Source organism: Madurella fahalii (genome assembly GCF_045866475.1).
Source record: "Madurella fahalii IFM 68171 DNA, scaffold_4, whole genome shotgun sequence".
NCBI classification, from domain to species: domain Eukaryota; kingdom Fungi; phylum Ascomycota; class Sordariomycetes; order Sordariales; genus Madurella; species Madurella fahalii.
Window position 1 is genome coordinate 2,452,501 of NW_027263974.1, and position 18,225 is coordinate 2,470,725.

General features: G+C 50.9%; 6 protein-coding genes across 6 annotated transcripts in view; 4 read left to right on the forward strand and 2 right to left on the reverse strand.

Annotated features, from left to right (window-relative positions):
- The window catches only part of MFIFM68171_07692 (uncharacterized protein), a gene marked incomplete at both ends in the record, with an annotated part of 1,485 nt that extends 1,244 nt beyond the window's left edge, over positions 1–241 (forward strand). Inside the window, 2 exons of the mRNA XM_071063112.1 lie at positions 83–141; positions 189–241. Coding sequence (XP_070919213.1) covers positions 83–141; positions 189–241 — 112 coding nt within the window. The remainder of the gene's footprint in view (positions 1–82; positions 142–188) is intronic.
- Positions 242–679: 438 nt separating this feature from the next.
- MFIFM68171_07693 (uncharacterized protein) lies at positions 680–982 on the forward strand (the record flags this gene model as incomplete). Its single annotated transcript, XM_071063113.1, has 2 exons — positions 680–748; positions 836–982. The coding sequence occupies 2 exons, from the start codon at positions 680–682 to the stop codon at positions 980–982; spliced, it is 216 nt and encodes a 71-aa protein (XP_070919214.1).
- A 3,379-nt stretch (positions 983–4,361) lies between these two features.
- MFIFM68171_07694 (AB hydrolase-1 domain-containing protein (Fragment)) lies at positions 4,362–5,544 on the reverse strand (the record flags this gene model as incomplete). The annotated part of the gene is made up of 6 exons (XM_071063114.1): positions 4,362–4,592; positions 4,638–4,787; positions 4,871–4,993; positions 5,040–5,331; positions 5,379–5,440; positions 5,503–5,544. The coding sequence occupies 6 exons, from the start codon at positions 5,542–5,544 to the stop codon at positions 4,362–4,364; spliced, it is 900 nt and encodes a 299-aa protein (XP_070919215.1).
- A 937-nt stretch (positions 5,545–6,481) lies between these two features.
- On the forward strand, positions 6,482–7,240 carry MFIFM68171_07695 (Subtilisin-like serine protease; the record flags this gene model as incomplete). The annotated part of the gene is made up of 1 exon (XM_071063115.1): positions 6,482–7,240. One exon carries the CDS (start codon positions 6,482–6,484, stop codon positions 7,238–7,240), a length of 759 nt encoding a protein of 252 aa, XP_070919216.1.
- A 6,620-nt stretch (positions 7,241–13,860) lies between these two features.
- MFIFM68171_07696 (SET domain-containing protein 5) lies at positions 13,861–15,311 on the reverse strand (the record flags this gene model as incomplete). Its single annotated transcript, XM_071063116.1, has 4 exons — positions 13,861–14,294; positions 14,360–14,448; positions 14,506–14,531; positions 14,610–15,311. 4 exons carry the CDS (start codon positions 15,309–15,311, stop codon positions 13,861–13,863), a joined length of 1,251 nt encoding a protein of 416 aa, XP_070919217.1.
- A 1,123-nt stretch (positions 15,312–16,434) lies between these two features.
- On the forward strand, positions 16,435–17,533 carry MFIFM68171_07697 (uncharacterized protein; the record flags this gene model as incomplete). Its single annotated transcript, XM_071063117.1, has 2 exons — positions 16,435–17,299; positions 17,379–17,533. The coding sequence occupies 2 exons, from the start codon at positions 16,435–16,437 to the stop codon at positions 17,531–17,533; spliced, it is 1,020 nt and encodes a 339-aa protein (XP_070919218.1).
- Between the last annotated feature and the right edge of the window lie 692 nt (positions 17,534–18,225).

Consider the following 18,225-nt stretch of genomic DNA (forward strand, 5'->3'; position numbering starts at 1 on the left):
ACGAGTCTATTATTTCTAACTATCAGCCTCTTCAATACTATAAGCTGAGAGACGATATAGAGCGCTAATCGCTCGGTGTCAGATATGAGAATGCAATTGAGTTAAAGGTATGGCGTAAGGGAGCGGCAAACGCAGTGAACGGTAGGTCTCTTGTACTCCCAAAGCAACTCTCTTCTAATAGTATGTAGGCAACGCCCCTAATGCTGTCCGCGATCAGATGATGCGCTACGACCCGAAGTAGGCTATATCGGATGCACAGCACCTCTGAACGTTCGGAGTTAAATTTAGGATGGAAATTCAGGATGGAAATTGAGGATGGAAATTGAGGATGTCTTGTTTTCTTCCTTGTCTAACGGAGGTGAACTTCCTTCTTATTCCCAATTTCCTGGACCATGGAGACCCGAGTTGACGGGTCTCCGAGAGATCGGATCACACTTATCCGAGTCGCACTAATCCGGATCACACTGATCCGGGTTCGTGTTTTGCAGATCCAGGATCCAGCTTCCTGACCCTTTTGACACATAACCCTTTTTGACAGGCTACCTTCAACAACGTATATATCAACGAGAAGGTCAAGTTCTACCTTTAGAATGTATTTATAGACGAGCCGACCGAGGATAGCCTGCTTGCAATGCTCTTGTATATAGGCTTTATACGCGACCCCTGTGCGAGCAAAGATATGGTTCCCGATGAGGTCTGGGAGATGATGCTGCCCGATCTAGAGATCATTGCGCTGGAGGCGGAGAGGGTATAGCTCAAAAGCGGCTAGTACCGGATCAAAGGTATAGAAAACGAGGAACGGATTCGGGAATTTACTATGTTAATCGCGACTAAGGAGGTACAGCGGAAGAATGTCGTCCGGCGAGCTTATCGGGAAGATTACTTCTATAACCGCCCGACCTGGGATATGGAGGCCGACCGGAAAGAGGAGGAGGAATATGTAGAGCCGATTATCGATCTGTATATACCCGAGTATGCCTAGCTCGCCGAGATTCTCTGCAGCCAGCTGGACGACTTAAGCTCCGTAGAGCTGCTTAAACTCTGTATCTAGGTGGCTGAGCTTATAGTCGCCCTGTGTGGCAAACGAGAGACTGTGAAGCGAAACCGCATCTGACAGAGGGCGCAGGCCGACGCTACGGTCAAGGAGGAGTTTCCCGAGCCGGACCCCTTTCCGCTCTTGAACAATGTCTATGCTGTATCGGGGACGAAGCCCTATCCTACGAGGAAAGGACGTTCAAATATTGCCGACCGGCGGTGATGTACGACCATTTCGACAAGAATTACGCGAAACAGCTGGACAGCGCGAAGTAGATGTTGTATAACCACCCTAAGTGTAGAGGGTAGCACTAGAGTTCAAGCACTTAAACTATTTTAAGAATTATGTCGAGAAGATATACGGTGTTAAATTGCGAGTCTGAATGTATTTGCCTCCGACTCTACTCTTCCTAAATGCTACCTTCCTCGATCTCTATTTGTTACGTGGTAAAAAATAAGATAAAACTTGCGCTGTCTAAGAAAGCTCTGGGGCAGAGCGTGCAGGAGCACCGAAATATATGACAGGAATGGGTCAGTGCCTAGGGAAGGTTCCAGAATCCTGGGATCACATGACCCCTGGGATCCTAGCTATCTGGCCCATCTGGGCTCCCACCACGTAACACTGTTCCACGATAGGCAAAATGTCATAAAGCCTGGAATTTAGTCTTTGAGTACGGTTAGCTACTTAGATCGATAATTGCATACACTTAGAAACGGTAGAAGGGAATAGAAGAGGCGTTTATATCTATTAAATTAAGATAAAATCCTATCTATCACAGTTATTGCCCTGATGTTACTATGCATATGAGTGATCATATTCTGCTTCTCAGCCCGTTGAGTTCGCTAGGTGGCTCTATAAGGATGTCAGATCGAAAATTGGGATTGCTGTGAGAAAAGGAGAGTGAAAGGATGATTCGCATTGAAGGAGCGGCGTCTGCGCAGCTATCGCTTCTAAGGAGGTGGTAGGTGACAGTGTTGAACTCTGAACGTTCCAAAACTTCCGGCGAAGCCGGTAATTTATAGGCCCCTGACCCTGGCAGTGCCCCGCCTGCACCTGACACTCTCCTGCACCTGACAAAGGATCATCCAGGTAGAGCCTAGCCGCCTCTAGAGGATTGACCAGACGGCTACTTCCTATCTAGGTTAGCTTGTAGCAAGTCAATATTCCTAGCCAGCTAGCTTACTGGCAGAGAAAGACATCGAAGACAGTAGAAGATACTAGAATAAAACGATAACTATATAGTAACTCGCTCTCTTAGATCCTTTCTGTAGCACGCTACAAAAAGAAAATATAAGAGAATAAGAAAGAGTGAGTAAAGCAACAAACTAATGTGTCTTGCTCTCAAATAGACTGCACGACTCTCTTACTCAAGTATACCGGGATGTACCTTACCCAAGACCTTCTCCCTCAACTATAGTGCCTACTGATGCTCCTTGCCTAATACCTTCTCAACCTCCCTGTACTTCTTCCCCTGATTATTGAGTACGTTCGCGAGGTTGTTCATGCTAGTAAGCGTGCCCGGATGCTCCTTGCCCAACACCTTTTCTCTTAGCTGTAACGTCTGCCGATGCATCTGCTTAGCTTCTGTCAAATCAAAGGAGGGATTGCGGGTAAGAAAAGGAGAGTGAAAGGATGATTCCCATTGTAGGAGCAGCGTCTGCACAGCTATCACTTCTAAGGAGGTAGTAGGTGACAGTGTTAAACTCTGAACCTTCTAAAACTTCCGGCGAAGCCGGCAATTTATAGGCCTTTACAGCTCTCCCGCACCCGATGCCGGTAGCTGTATCCCTGACTCTGGCAATTCTCCTCCTGCACCTGACAGCTTCCTCGTACTTCCCCTGGCTATTAAGCACGAACGCGAGGTTGTTTATGCTAGTAAGCGTATCCGGATGCTCTTTGCCTAGTACCTTTTGACTCAACCCTAGCCTCTGCCGATGTATCTACTCGGCCTCCTCGTACTTCCCCTGGCTATCGAGTACATTCGTAAGGTTGTTCATGCTGCTAAGCGTGGACGGATGCTCCTTGCCCAGCACCTCTTCTCTTAGCTGTAGTGCCTGCCAATGCATCTGCTCGGCCTCCTCGTACTTCCCCTACCGATTAAGTACAGACGCGAGGTTGTTTATACTGCTAAGCGTGGACGGATACTCCTTGCCCAATACCTCTTCTCTTAGCTGTAGCGTCTGCCGATGTATTTCCTCGGTATCTTGATATTTTCCTAGTATATAAAGGCTCTTACCAACATTAAACAGAAGACCTTCTGGTGCCTTATCATCTGTACGCTTTTGTAACTCAAGAGCGTGTTGTGTATGCGGAAGATACCTTATCTATTCTTCTCTGTTCTTATGTTTGGGAAAGGGAAACATATCTGTGAGGTGTTGCAACACTTTGGCAGTCCATTCCTTTTGCTCTCACTCTTGAGCTAACCAGTGTAGTATCGATATTTGGACTAGCCGGTGGATGTCGTAAATATCTGACTTATTCCGTTTAGAGATGAGTATATGTGCCTTCAGAGTCCCAATTGCGTTAACAGTCTCTAGCCTCCCGGCTAGCGGCAGTAGAAATAAAGTCCCGGCTCAATAGCTCGATTATATCCTCGTTACTGGACTTGCATAGTCCAAGGTATTGTGTAGTCGAGATCTGTTTCTCAGCTATATAGGTAGACACCTGCTATATCGCCAGAGAGAGATTGGTAAGAAGTTTCAGCAGCGCGTTGGTGCTTGTCGTATCGCATATCTAATCTCCCTTTAAGCCTTTCTGCAATAGCTCAAGGGCTTCGTCTCTATTTATATCTTCAACTGGGATGATATAACTTTCAGACCCGACTAGCCCTACCGCAACTTCGTAATTCCGCGTTGTAAACAGAATAGATCCTTTCCGGCTAAATGGAAGATAGTCGGCGAGGCCTATGTCGCTAAAGAGGAGCTCTGTATTATCGGCGTTGTCGATAACCAAAAGCCAGCTGCCTGTACTGTCATGGCTCAAGTCTGTTTTAACAAGTGCTTTGACGTCTGCTCTCTCTTCATCGATCCCGGGTACCTTGAGCTGCTGGCCGATAGCGCGGTATACGTTCTCAAAACTAGTGATATCCATAGCAGGTACCCAGAAGACCGAGCAGTCCGGATGCGCGTTGCTGAGGCGGAAAGCAGCCTCGAGCGCGATTTGTGTCTTTCTAACGCCTCTCAAGCCTTCGATTACGGTCCGCTGGTAGTCATCTTTGTCTATACTAGGAGGGATCCTCCCGAGGAGACCCAGGAGAATCGCTTCACGGCCAACGAATTCCTTGTTACGCCCGAACAAGACGATCTAGTGCCGTTCGTCAGGTGCTTCACCATGTTAGCAGGATCCTAGCCGTAGCAGCCCGCTCAGAGATGGTTGACCCACAGTTCTTCCGCCGCGTCAAAACGACAGGTGCGTTTCCAGCGAATTGCCCGATCACATCTTTAACGAGTTTAAAGTTAGGGCACTCTGGACCCACGAATTTGTTCATACCCGAATGAGTTGCATCTAGCCCCTGACGAGGGAAACCATGGAGGCAAGCCGAAGTCTCCGTCACAAGCTACCCGGGTCAGCTGCATTATGAATAGCAATAAAATTAACGTACAATCTTGTGGGTTACACCCGTAGCCAGCCTCTTCGCCCAACCCCGCGATAGAATTCGTCTTAACATCTCCGTCTTCCTGGTTTCGAAGAAGCAATATAAGGGCAGTCGGACCGCCTCGGCGTTTACGATCTCGGTGAATTTCTGGACGCGCTGGCAAACAAAGTCGTGTTGCTGCTCGAGATCTTGTATAAGCCGGTCGGAGGCCTGCTCTCTATAATGCCGGCAACCAGTACCTGCCACCGAGCCTGCTTGGCGGCATCGCTGCCGTAGAACGGAGTGGCGAGAAACACGACCCCGACAGTAGAAAGCAGAATATGTCGGTAGGCGCTGCCTTCCTGGGCCGCTCGATTGATAGCCTAGGGATATTAACCGCAGTCCGCTGTCCGTGCATCTGGGATATACCTCGACCAGGATAAGCCCCCCAAAACAAGAGGCGACGAAGATGATCGGTCGCGTTTGTGAACCGAGGCCTTCAGCGACAAGACTAAGCAATGTATCAGTATAACCGAGCAGCGTTTGCACGGGCGCATCTTTGAAGTAGTTTGTATTCCAGTCGTAGGTGAATATGCGGGCCTTCGGTGGGGCCGCCGGCAGTATGTCGCGATCCGAGAGCCAGTTCACAACCTCGCCCCCACCTTTCTTGAACTCCCATGTCCGCGGCGACTCGGTGCCCAAGCCGTAGATCGTGATGATACTGTCGGGTTAGACGTGCCTCCGATCGCTAGACCGGGTAGAACGTACTCGATGGTCGCGTCGTCGGGAGCGTCGCCAACTGGGGCGATCTGGCGAAGTCCCTTCGGAGCCTAAAAGCGGGTTAGCGGAGTCAGCGTCTGGCCGCATTTTTCTACGTGGAGAGGGATCTCACCATCGTGGCCGTCCCGGGAATGTTCCGAGAAGCGGGGTTCATATCGATCCCACTTGTGGATCAGGGACACAAAGCCAATGGTCCGCGCCGCAGCCGTGTCAAGCTCGCCGTTGAAACAAAAGAGATGAGAGGACTAAACGATATCTCTATAGACACGCTTCTTGCCCTTTGTACGCGATTACGGCAGGGGAAGAATGTCGAGCATCGATCGCCCTCGCAGATGAGAAAGTCCAATGCCTGGCGCAAAACCCAAGTCGTTCGGCGATTCCCGCTCGTGCAAGGGAACAGCTCGAAGCGCCACAGCCGACTACGTCCAATCATCTCGGCCTACAAGCAGCCAGCAACGTCGGTCGCAGCCAACGGTATCTCGCGGTAGCATGGGCGACGCAACTGGACAGGCCGCTACGGCGCTCAACAACCGCAGTCGATCGGGGCCCGTAATCTAGATGCTCCCAATCGTGTCAAGACAAACAGCACAAAAGTAGAAACGGAAGAGGTACGGTCCGCAGCAGAGGTTGAATCTCCCGAAGTTATCGCCGGCGGGTTAGCTAACTGTATGCGCACAGTAGCCTCTGTGTGCCCTCCGGCTCCTGAACGCGGGCTGACGCGCAAGCCCGTCCTGTCGAACGACTAGCCTCCGGCACTCTCGCCCACGTCATACAATGGCTCGGCGACATCCTTCGTCCTGGCCGGTATACTAGCAGCCCTACCTGCGTTCAGCGTTCCTACTCTCTGACGATAGTATACAGCTCGAAACCGCAGTGCTTGTAAAGGGGAAGCAGAAGAGCACAGTAGATGCCTTGCCGGCTACCTATCGCTATTACGAGGCCCCCCGAAAGCACGTCGTCGGTAACCCGGCGGATGACATACCGGCATTCTTACGGAGGGAACTGTCCCTAGGGGCCTTGGCCGATATGCTGAACCATCTATGGTTTGCCGGCGCAAAGCGTCCCGCCACGCCGCTGCACTTCATGTCGCCATGGGCCGAGAGACCGCCGTCGTTGACCGGATGGACCTGCACCTCCTCTGGGCCAACGAGGGGAGGCTCTTCGTCAAGCCCGTCCCGCGCTTTCTTCTCGATCTGGTCTTTTGCCAGAGAAACCTACAGTGTCCTGAGAGTTGTATGTGCGGCGACCGTCTAAGGGATGCGTATCGGGAGATCCCGCGGAAAGTCGCCCTTGGCTTCCTCTACACGTACGCTTGTCTTATATCGTCGGAGAGTGACTTTCACGTCGCCAACGAAAAGCGCCTCTTGCCTCGTAGGGAAGACGACTCTCCAATCGAATGGGCAGACTGGAAGACCCTGGCCAGGGCGCTCCTCCGTACGCACGAGCGCGACCCACCCGCGGTCCACCCGCGCTTTCTACGTGCCGAGCTCCGCCTCTCCCGCATCAACACCATCCACCGCTTCACCCAGCCCCCGCCCTTCGAACCCTACCTCCGCGATCGGCACAACTACAGCAGCCTCTTCCGCGACAACCTCGCTTGGATGGCCGCCGCTACCGTCTTCGTTGCCCTGGTGCTGACCGCGATGCAAGTCGGCCTCGCCACGGAGCGGCTCCGGGGAGACGCCGCCTTCCAGCAGGCGTCGTACGGCTTCACCGTCTTTGCCATCCTAGGGCCTATGTGCGCGTTCGGCCTAGTGGTCCTAGGCGCGCTGTTCAATCTCCTCAAGGACCTGCCGTCGCTTCTCGGGGGGCAGCGTAACCGCATGGCGCCCCATCCGCAACATTTCTAGCGCCAAACAGCGTGAGGTACTTCCTGAATGGCCTTCAGGGAGCCAGAAGTGGGCGGAACAGGACATCGCAATCACATATGGAGGCCGGATTTATAGCGATAGTGTCCGTAAACCAAGATCTATGGCCAGGGTGTTACCGGGTTTTCCGGTTTCCGGCTTGAGGTTTCATTGCGTTTCGTGCGCCTGGGTATAGCAAGACTTGGGTTCCTTGGCCCTGCCGACATATGTGATATGCAGCTCAAGCGCCTGCTGATAAGTTCCTCTGCCACCCGATATTTCCCAAGTACAAAACTACTCTCTACTACGTTAGAGAGAAGACTCGACTTGGCTGTATAATCGGTCTAATACCCTTGAAACCCCAGCGCGGTCAGCGTATGCAGCGGATACCCTACCCAGTTGGCCCTGTTCTCGTGCTTTGGGAATGGAAACACCTTATTGCTGTATCAGAGCTGTATCGCATGCCTTAAGCTCCCCTTCCTTTGCTGACCAACTTCGCATTGCCAGCCGGACAAGTCTATGGATGTCGTATGACTCTTGACCGGCTCGCTCGGTAATAAATGCGTACGCTTTCAACGTGCCGATCGCTTTATGTGCTTCTAGTTCGCCGTTCCCCGGCAGAAGAAGACTTCTCGGAATATCCTTGGCAAGAAAGGATATGAATCTCAGGTATTGGGCGGCGAGCTGGTTATCACGAGAGATGTGGCCAAACGAAATGAGCTATGTCGCAGCAACTGGATTTGGGTGCTCTTGTAGCGGGCTCGATCCTCAAAGTCCTTGCTCAGCAACTCGATCAAGCGCTCGTTAGTCGACCTGCAGTGTTCCAAATACTGCCTGGTCGTCATACCTCTTTGATCTATATAGGCAGATGCCTGCTTGATGTCGAGCGGCAGATCGGTTACAAAGTTAAGCAACTCCGTCGTGCTCTTAGAATCGCTTGTTTGCACTGTAGGCGACGAAGATGAGGGGACGAGATAACGCGTTTTGGAGGAGTCTGCTTGTCGTCGACTTTGTCAGAAGGTTCATAGCGTGGTCCTATAGCCGATTTGCCGATGCGACCAATGTTCGCATTATGCGTCGTAACTGTACGTGAATGTGCGAGCTTTGTCGAGCTTCGGTAGTAGGAGTGTCTTCGGCCAGAGTTCGGACTGCCCGGGAGCCGTCTAGGTGCTGTCCCGGTCCCCTGTCAGACGGTGGACAAAGCAGATGTCGGCGCCCGGGCAATCGTGCAGAACCTTCACTCCACCGGGAAAGAGCGGACCGGGAGGGTCTTGGATAGACCGGAATCCGCGTTTGTATGTCGAGATGGCGATTCCCTTGCTACGGCTGAAATATACGCTTCATCCCGAATGCGCCGTCGAATCAACTAGGAAGACGAGCCCAGATCAACGCGTAGATCAACACGCTCTGACGGGTGGATGACAGCCGTGTAAGAGAATGCGAAGTCGCGAGGAACGGCGGGGTAGAGGGGCGTCTAGGTCTGGAGCGTGACTGGCGCCCACCCAACAACACAGCCCGCAGCCAATCGTTTCGGCGCCCCGGGTCGGGCTGCAACAATTGCGGTCACGGTGTGTTCCTATCGCAAACGAGTCGGCCAGCAGCGCGAATGGTTGTACGCCGACGAAATGCCTCGGATGCGTACTGACCCAACGAACGCGGCAGAGCGAGCAGCATGCGTACGCCGGGAACGAACAATCGCCATTCGCTGCTGCACATGGACAGCCTCTGGCGCATCGATCTCGCGCGGTGTGGAAAGCTTCTCGAAACGGACAGACTGGAGGGTAACGGAGCCAGGTATCTGACTACGGTGTTGTGCGTTAAGGTTGGCAAGCCGAGTTAACGAAGCGTGCGCAGTCGCCTCCGTTCTCTCTGGCTCGCGAAGGGCGGTGGCGCCAACAATGCCAACGTGCCCCACCGAGACCCGCACAGCTTTACCGCACCGAGTTCGATGCCCCGCTCTCGGAGACTCGATGACACGGGTGTGAGGACAAGCTCGACTACCCTTCTAAATTTAGAGAGAATCACATATGAGAAACATCATATGAACTCCTCGCCCTTAAGAGGACCGTCGGGAGACCACTACCATCATCCGAAGTCCCTCCCAATTTGAGTTTCTTAAATTCGCCGCCTACATCAACTACTGTACACCCGGTCCATACGTTTCGATGACAGGCCCGGCTACTCGTACCTTCGCAGGCTTCTCCGTCGCATATTTACAGCGGAGGGGTTCAAATATGACAATGTCTTCGACTGGACGGAGAAAATGTTCTACGAGATGCAGCTATATATATTTCTCGTACGAGATTTTCTCATATTATATTTATAGATAGGGCATAATGACAGTTATTGTATAAAGGGGCTATATAATAGGCCGCAACATTCCATCTTAAAGTAAACTAGCTTAGGTTGAATTGTTTGTCATGGTAGCGGCAATGGTGGCGGTGGTAGTGGCAGTTCTCAGTTACCCTCTTTTTGGGATAAACAGTGCTAGATTACCTCTGTATAAGTAGGGTGAAATACTCTGTCCATGTTTAGATCTACCAATCGAACGAGTAACTAACTGTGGATTTGATGAGTGATTCTGTAATATTTAGAAACCTGAAATCTAATTACCGGGAATCCTCAGGTCTATCGGCAATGTTGGAAAATGAGATGGTCCTTGGCCGCACCACAAGTTCTACATCAAACTAACGACAAGTGCCTGAGAGACAATGATCATAGCGCCTCAGTAGTTGTGAGAGCTGGGGATGCTCTAGGGGAAGAAGGACCAGAGTGACCAGGTGCAAGCAGGGCAGAAGCTGCGTTAGCGCAGTTTACAAGGTAGGGGTGGAATGGTGGTTGCATTGAACTCTGTCTTCCTCTCTCTGTCCTGCATCTCCTGCCTTCCTTTTATAGGCCTCTCTCCAGCCTCTGTGCACAACTGCAATTTTCTCCATTGCTCTATCGCCGCTCTCTCGGTGCTTCATCATAGCGCCCGTGCTCTCCTAGCCTCATCCGTGCTTTCCTAGCCTCATCTGTTCTTGCCTAGCCTTCTGCTTGTGAGCCGCACCGTTGTTACGCCTTTCGTGCTCTGTCGCTGCGCCTCCTGGCCCGAGCTTCCTTCGCTCCCCTGTGCGCTCCATGGTTCTCACAGTAGTAGATCTTACGCCTAACCGCCTGCACCACAGGTGTAACTGCCCCTAGGCTGGCCAGTCTATCAGGGTAACGACTAACCACCACTTCAAAGAGTTGTTAGTGGAATGAAGATCTTTCGTGGACCAATCATTTACTTGCCTGCGAAACCGGCGAGTATTTCTGGGTGCCCTATTTTTAGAAAGAGGGCGGCGACGACGGGGAGTACACCGCTCTAGCCGCCGTGCGCAAGCGGGCCGCCAAGTACAACGTGGCATATAAAGAAGGAGCCTTCCCCCTTCGTGATATATGATACCGACAGCGATTTGTGCAAGGACGTGATCATCTGCGCGTCGACTGTCGACGAGCAGCAAACGTGCTATCTCGAAGAGAATTATATGGGGCCAAGTACAATCCTGGATTCCAATTTTCAGGATGCCTCTGGAGAATTTTGGTCGCAACTAGTGCTAAAGTTCGGTTGACTGTCCGTTTGGTGTCTCTGCTACAGTATAATTAATTAGCATGGAAAGAAAAGCTACCGCGATATGTGGGAGACTGTGTATATAACCGTCTCAGCTTCATCTGAGTAGATAAGGAGGAAAAAGGGGTGATGGGCCTGCAAGCGACTTCATACGCTTGCCGGTCCGCCGGTGTTCTGGTATTACATCCTTCAACCCTCGCCTATTCGAGGGTCTCTGGGCGCTCTCGTATATGTCAACAACGGCATTGATGTCGCGATTACCCTGCTCCCGGTGTGCTTCTCCATTCTCTCTCTCAGCCCTTACAACGGGCTTAAGGGAATCATATAGCGCCATTAGCCGAACGTAAGCTAGCCATCGTAGCATATATATGCTCTGTTTTCCAGAGATAACACTGTCTACAGCTCTAAATGCGGCGATGACCCGGGTGTCCGAACTAGCGACATTAGGAGGTAACGTCGTCTTCCGGAGTAATGATGCCAGTCTTCCCAAATTGTCTCACAGTTGTTGGCGAAGCATTCGATTGCATCGCGTCTGACGAGCCTGCTGGAGAGGGATTCCAATCGTGTTGCCTTCTTGTGCTTTCGATTAAGGCCTTATATTGAAATTTTGGTTGATTGGCTCTTTGAATGATGGATTTGACTTCGTTGTTTAAAACTTGGGAGTGTAGTTCCGGCCGAGCTAAAGGTCTTCCGTCTTTCTGGGTGTTAATAGTGTTCCGCCCTACTTGGGAATGCCCCGGCCTTACGTTGCCTGCAGACTATATATGCAAACGGTGGGGTTCGCAACTCTGCTTACTAGGTAGGCACCCTTTGGTGTCTTGGCAGTTGATGGACAAAGGGCTACAATCGAATGAGTTGTTTCCGGAACGGATCTCGTAATAGGTGTCCATTTCCGTTGGTCTATCATTTTCGACGGGGTCGAAAGCGATAGCGGCGGCTTTAGTAGGTTCATCAATATCTATGGGATCGAAATCGACAGCGCTCGTTTCGGTTGGCTCATCAATGTCTATGTGGTCGGCAACTTCGTCAACTGTCGAAGCCTCGAAACAATTGTTTAGACTAGGCAATATGACGGTTTTGTAGTATCGACTTGGTGTCCTGGCCTGGGATGGAACTATTGAGAAATGGCTCTATCATTGAGTCGGTAACTGTTGTACGTCTAGGAACCTGAACTCGGGGTCTGGGTGCCTCTGCCATGCGCTTTCCCCTTCAAGGTCTACAGAAGGGAGGTACGTCAATGAATATAGCAAGCAGAGGGCGACTAGGGTGTGTTTGGGTGTCGGAAACCCGTTCCGGGGCCTCGCTTTCAAGTTCTCGTTCTTGGAGTGGGTAGATCTTTTAAAGCGAGTTAATATTTGCAAGGTCTCGGTGGAGGCTAAGGTTTCACGCTGTGGTTCCTGTTCGTTGTGGCCCATATGAGGCGCAGGACAGGACTCGTGTTTGCGGTTCACTTGGAGATTAAGCAATTCGAGAGTGGCGGGAGAGGAGTGCCTACCATTTCATCCCGCTGCGTTAGGAAGAGATCATGCGTACATAGTAGTCATGTATACACAATCTCGATGTGTATGGGTTTTGGGTCAGCAAGCCTGTCCTAGACTTTAATTTTTGAGCCTTGTCTCTCCAGCTAAAGAGGGCCTGGCGATGCATGATGACAATTACATTCCACTACCTAACCTAGATATCTGATTCCAAGACCATTCCCGCTCACCCCCTCGAGCCAGCCTCCAACTCGTGATCCATTTGAGGTCATCTTCCGCCTTTGTTCGCTTATTGGCCACTACATGTGAAAACCCGTATAGTCCGCTTCCTATGGCGTCAACGAAGCCTTCGATGAGAATGATGTGCTTGATCTCTCGACATACGAACCTCCCCTGAGGTGTCTACCCATATCATTGAATTCGTTTGTCCTCCTCAATCGAATCGATTGTCATCTGATGAATCAAATCCGCGGCAAAATCAGGAATGTCTTTCAACAACACTGACCAGCCAGCTACTAAACAATTAGGGTTTCCATTCTAGTAATACCTTAGTACAAATCATAATAGTGAAATGGTGCAGAAACACACATCTACACCCACATACCCACCAAAAACAAGGGGGAGGGCAAAGACGGCCAAATGCCCGACAGACAAGATAGACAAGACAGGCCAGGCGACACCACCACAAATCGGGTCCCTGCAGCCTAAACAAGGTCAAAACAACATGTGCAGATAGCGCTCCCTCTGATCAGAGGGAGATCGCTTTGCACGCAAGGAGAGCTCGTCAATCGAGCTTGCAACAAGTGTGAAGAAAAGTACTGAATTGATTGTCCTGTCTAAGGAGCAATGGCCAGGACGGCCCTACTTATGGTACGAAAGAAAAATGGGCCCACGGCAAGTTCCAGCCCCCGGGGCACCATCCTAGCAACTGTGTCCCTCTGATCAGAGGGACCCTGCCCTCTGGGGACTGTTTTCCCCAACTCAATAGAATTAAGGTAGAGTAAGCAATATATAACGAATCCGTCGGAGTCCATAACGCCTAAGAGAATTCTATAAGGCATCTTTGTTCACGGATAATAGATTCGGTAAGCCTAAGGATTTATAACAACCGTATAAGTAGTATGTTAATAGTAGCAAAGCTAATAAGTTACATTACTTACTAGAGAACTTCCCAAGTCCTGCAGGAGTATCTAAGGAATAACTTTTATATACATTGGCTCTCGTAGCTCCCTATAGCTCTATCAGAGCCCTACGGAGCTGAGGCTCTCTGTGGTTCCCAGAGAGCCATATAGGACTTTCTCTGATTAGTTCACTCTAAGGCTCTCTGCAGCTCTCTCAGAGCACGATAGAGCTCTTTCTCATTGGTTACCAACCCTTGTCCAGCCTTGCCCCCTTGGCGTGGGTCCTGGTACGGGGTTTCCCCGTGTCATTCGTGACACCTATATAGTACGGTTTTCCTACGTATTTAGCGGTAGAAGATCTGGTATACCCTATCTCGGGTAAAGCGGTGTAGGAAGAATAATAATATATACTATACACGCCTTTTCAGACAATTATTCGTCCTCCGCATCTCGTTCCATTTCCTCTAAGGCATTCCAGAGTTCCCGCAGCCCTTCGACATTCTCATGTTCCTCACCCCCATATAATAGCCACAGCTGATCTGCTAAGGTAACCATCTCTCTCGCTCGTTTGAGATTGTTCGTCATCATATACGCCCTAGCGAACTGTTGGTAATACTCGACAAGCTGCGGTTCGAGGTTCTCTTGCTGGATTATCATCGTAGCCTCCAGCACAAGCTCGTCGACCCGCTGGTTGCTGAGCCCGGAAGCTTGACCGAGCGTGCGGTGGAGTTCGAGAAGACGTTCTCGCCGGCTGTCGGACAGATGTCTCTCTGCCGGAGCAGCCGAACAGAGCGCGCATCTACACCGGAAGCCCCAAGCTTGGAGTACCGCCTTGCGCTCTTCAAATGTATATCCTAGAGGAGCATCTAGAAGTTGTAAGTCGGCCACGTAATTATAGTCAAAGTAGTCATAGATACATTCCAGTACGTACAACTGTGTGCGATTTCTTCGCCGGCTGGAATATCTCGGAGCGCTACAACCTCCATAGCCATGTTGCTGTTGACATAGCGCCAAAAAGCGCTGTGGATTAAATGTTAGCCGTAACTCTCTGTAATTGTGCACGAATTGGATACACACTTTGGCCTGCAGTTGTGGTTAACTCTCTGCGTTTGATTGTTGTCAGTAGTTCGGTTCATATGTTGTCATCAATGATGGTAATGAGCTAGCAGGAGCGTGCTCACCGAGCCATCTATGAACAACGCAAGGTGTTGAACCCCCTCGATCTCAATACCAAAGCCATTGGTCCGGATAACATCCAAGATTGGTTCCCCACCAGTGCTCTTTGCCAAGGCCATAATTGCTTTCTTCTGTTCCGGGGGCAGTTGGTTTATACCGGTCTCCATCATCAATCGTTTCTGGCGTTGAGTGTAGCTGTCCGCGTTGAGAAAGTCCATTCGAACGACGAAAACCGGGAAGCCAATCATGATGATCTCGTGTTTGGCGAATTCGCCCTTTGCCACCAATCCTTTTCCGCGCCCAGGAAGATCACGGACCTCATATGTCGACTTCGCGTCCTCTCGCAAATTCTCCGAGGTCGTCAAGTCTCGGCCGTGCCTCTGTGAGACGTTATAATCATCGAGATAATCCACCAGGCTAGTCGCAAGATCAGGTGTTGTGATCAGGGCAATGCCTTGGCCTCGAAAGGTATGCGAGATAAAGACACAGTCTGCCGGGCTGGGCTCATCCTCCGCCACCGGCTCGATGCAGAATGGCTTCCGTGACCAAGGGGACCAATCAGTGGCAAGTGGGCAAGCTCCTTGCTCTTGCCTGGAAAACAACGGCTCATCGCGGGTGCTGCGTGAGCACACAGTCCAATCTCGCTTGTATTCCAAACATGAAACTGCTTGAGTCTGCCAGAGGGCGAAGAAAATTAACAAAAACATCTCAATACTCGACTGTTGGTAATGGCCGCGGCAAGTTGATCCCCCTGGCTGCAAGGGCATAATAAAATGGTCGACCCTCGTTAAACCTGGTTTCCGAGAAGATGGTGTATTGGAGACCAGGAAAGGGCACTACAAATGTAAACTAACACCTAAAAGCAACGTGTGGTCTCGAAAATGATCTAACCAGATATTTGGCCGATCGGGTAAACTGGTGTATCGGGATCTAGTGGAGTGTTAAGAAACTTGGCATTTAACCGGCACTGGCAAGGTTTGTGTTCGTCATCAAGCCATATCGTTGAGGCTAAACGCTCGGTTGGCGGGACCGTCAACACGGCATTTGGATTCTAATGATGATATGAGTATATGCATTACTGCTACTCGCGCACAGACCATCACCCATCAACCCCTGAATGAATAGCACCTCCTCTACGGCCTACGAGCCGGGTCTGCCGTAGAATGAAACTGCTCAACATTACAGGGGGATCCGGATGACATAGTAGCAATTCTATACCACCAGTAGAAGCGTCCCGATTACAGAATGACCGCGTCCCTGATCATGGTGCATCGGTAAAGGTATTCAGAAAGAGTTACCATTGCTGGCCAATGGCGGTAATTTGATTGTGATGTGGGGACCATTCTCCGCTAACTCGGCCAGAAAAAGGAACGATGGGGAAAGGAGGGAAAAAAAAAGAAAAAAAAAAAAGTACAAAGGAGAGAAAAAGAAGAGGCAAAGGAAGAAAGAAAACAAAGCACGTCCCCTCACTTTATCCTCCCCTTTGTCATAATCGGATCTTTTTTCCTTACACACACCCTCATTTTTCTTTTCTCTCCAATTTCGATTCAAATCTCCTCCTCAAACCGCCCACGCACTTTATGGCACCTGGAGAGAATCGACTGACCGAAAGTCAAACGCACAAACGGTATGTTTTGTCCTTCTCATCCCCATGTTCAGATTTCACTCCCCCAAAACTACGAAATCAATTTCATACAATCATACCTGTTCTCGATATCAATTGCCACGGCCCTAGAGTAGTACTGCACTCCGTATGCAGCTGCGTTTGGCTGAAACTATTTGACGGCGAAGCTACGACTAACAAATTGACCGACCATCTGGGAACTAGAAATGGAGCCGACATCGTACAATAGCATTACCGTAGCTAGTGGCATTTCCCCTTGTGACAACGACACAAGCTCCATCCAAAGCATTTCGCCAAGGTCTGCCGACGAAGGCACCAAACATGCCGTCTCTAGCAATGCAGCCTTTAATGACAGCGACGGAGAGATGGCAGCAAGCGTGACACGCCGGGCTGCACATGATTACGAATCCTCTGATTTGGACGAAATCACTATGCGTCAGTTGGAAGAAGATATCCTCGCTTATAACTACGACTTGGATTACTGCAGGGCACAGCTAGGGGAGCCCGACCTGACTCCTCAGGAGACGCGTACGCTGCAGCTACGCATTCTCGACCTCGGGCACCAGATTCGGCATTGCAAGCACCGAATCGAGAACATCAAAATGCAGACGCGGAAGTCAGCCCTTTTCCGGCGGTACGGCGGCACAGTCCCTTCAATCTTCAACACAAGCAGCGGGATCAACGGCAGTGGAAAGAAAGCCCGAATCGCGAACGGGGGTACAGGGGATGGATTCCCAGGTAAACGCTCGGCGGCCGGAAAGCGGGCGGTTCCGGAACAGGAAGATGAAGGTGGAGTGAAGCGGATCAAGAGTGCATCGTCACCCGACTTAGACATGACAGCCGGCGCGGATGACAGCGTCAACACGGCTCTACAACGTCTTGGTTTCTGGAAATGCCGCCTCTGCTCGGCGCCAAAGTACTTGCTGGCCGGGAGCGGCCGATCACCCGCAGCACCGTGCAAGTGGCCTCTCAAGGACATCTCTAAGATGATAACCCACTTCACCGAGATGCATGCAGAGCACACGCCTGCAGAACGATGTGCCGAACTCGGCGCGGCGCTTTCCCAGAACCGTATGTATTCCCATTTACCCCTTTTCTTCACTTCTTTGGAATTTCTTCTCTGATGGCTGACCGAAAACGCTATACCTAGGCGGGCCGTTTGAGTATTGGCTTCGGAGAACCCGTGCACAAAACATCAGCGATGACAGCATCATTGATGATTGTCTTGCCAGCTTGGTTAGCGGCAAGATGCCAGGTTTGCTGCGGCGCCATAGCCGGGCTGCGGCGGGCATGCCTGCGTCTTAACTGAAATGAAATCAATAGTCACCGTCCTCGCTGGGCGTGAAACTATTTGGCTTTACTTTTCCGCCTCATTTCACTGCATGGGATACGATTTTGGCCAGTGCATTCTCCATCGGGAATGGGATAGGACTGGACCGGGCGAATGGGGAGAAGGGCGCTTTCGAGGACCAAGATAGAAGGACGGACAGAGGAGGGCTGTTCTCAGACGGTCATTGTTGTGTGCGGACGATGCTTTTTTCTTTAGGGGAAACGGTAATTTTTAGCAATTGAAATTGCCCATTTTTTTTTCTATTCTTTATTTTTGTTTTTACATCTTTTTCTCAGTTCTGTTCTTCCACTGGCTGCACGAAAAGCTAGAGTTCCCCGCAATTTGGAGACCCTTGTCACACCGTGATTTTCAGCGCGTTGGATCCGACGTCATACTCCCCGCGCAGTGCCGCTAATAAAGGCCGCTTCTTGTGCACAGATCCAGGCAGCCAGCAAGGGGTGCGTGACCGGATCGCCCTTGCCCAAGTACAGTACAATACCCTACCGAAAACCGTTTGGGTTTCGCCGCCTACTTGCATGAGCATCAAAGAAAATCTGCATAAAAGGGAGAAGAGAAAAGCAAAGTGCCCAAGACCTGCCCCACAGTGTCGTCCACTTCGATCCTCTTTTAGGTTTCGCGGAAACACGTCCCTTCTGCCTTCCCCTAG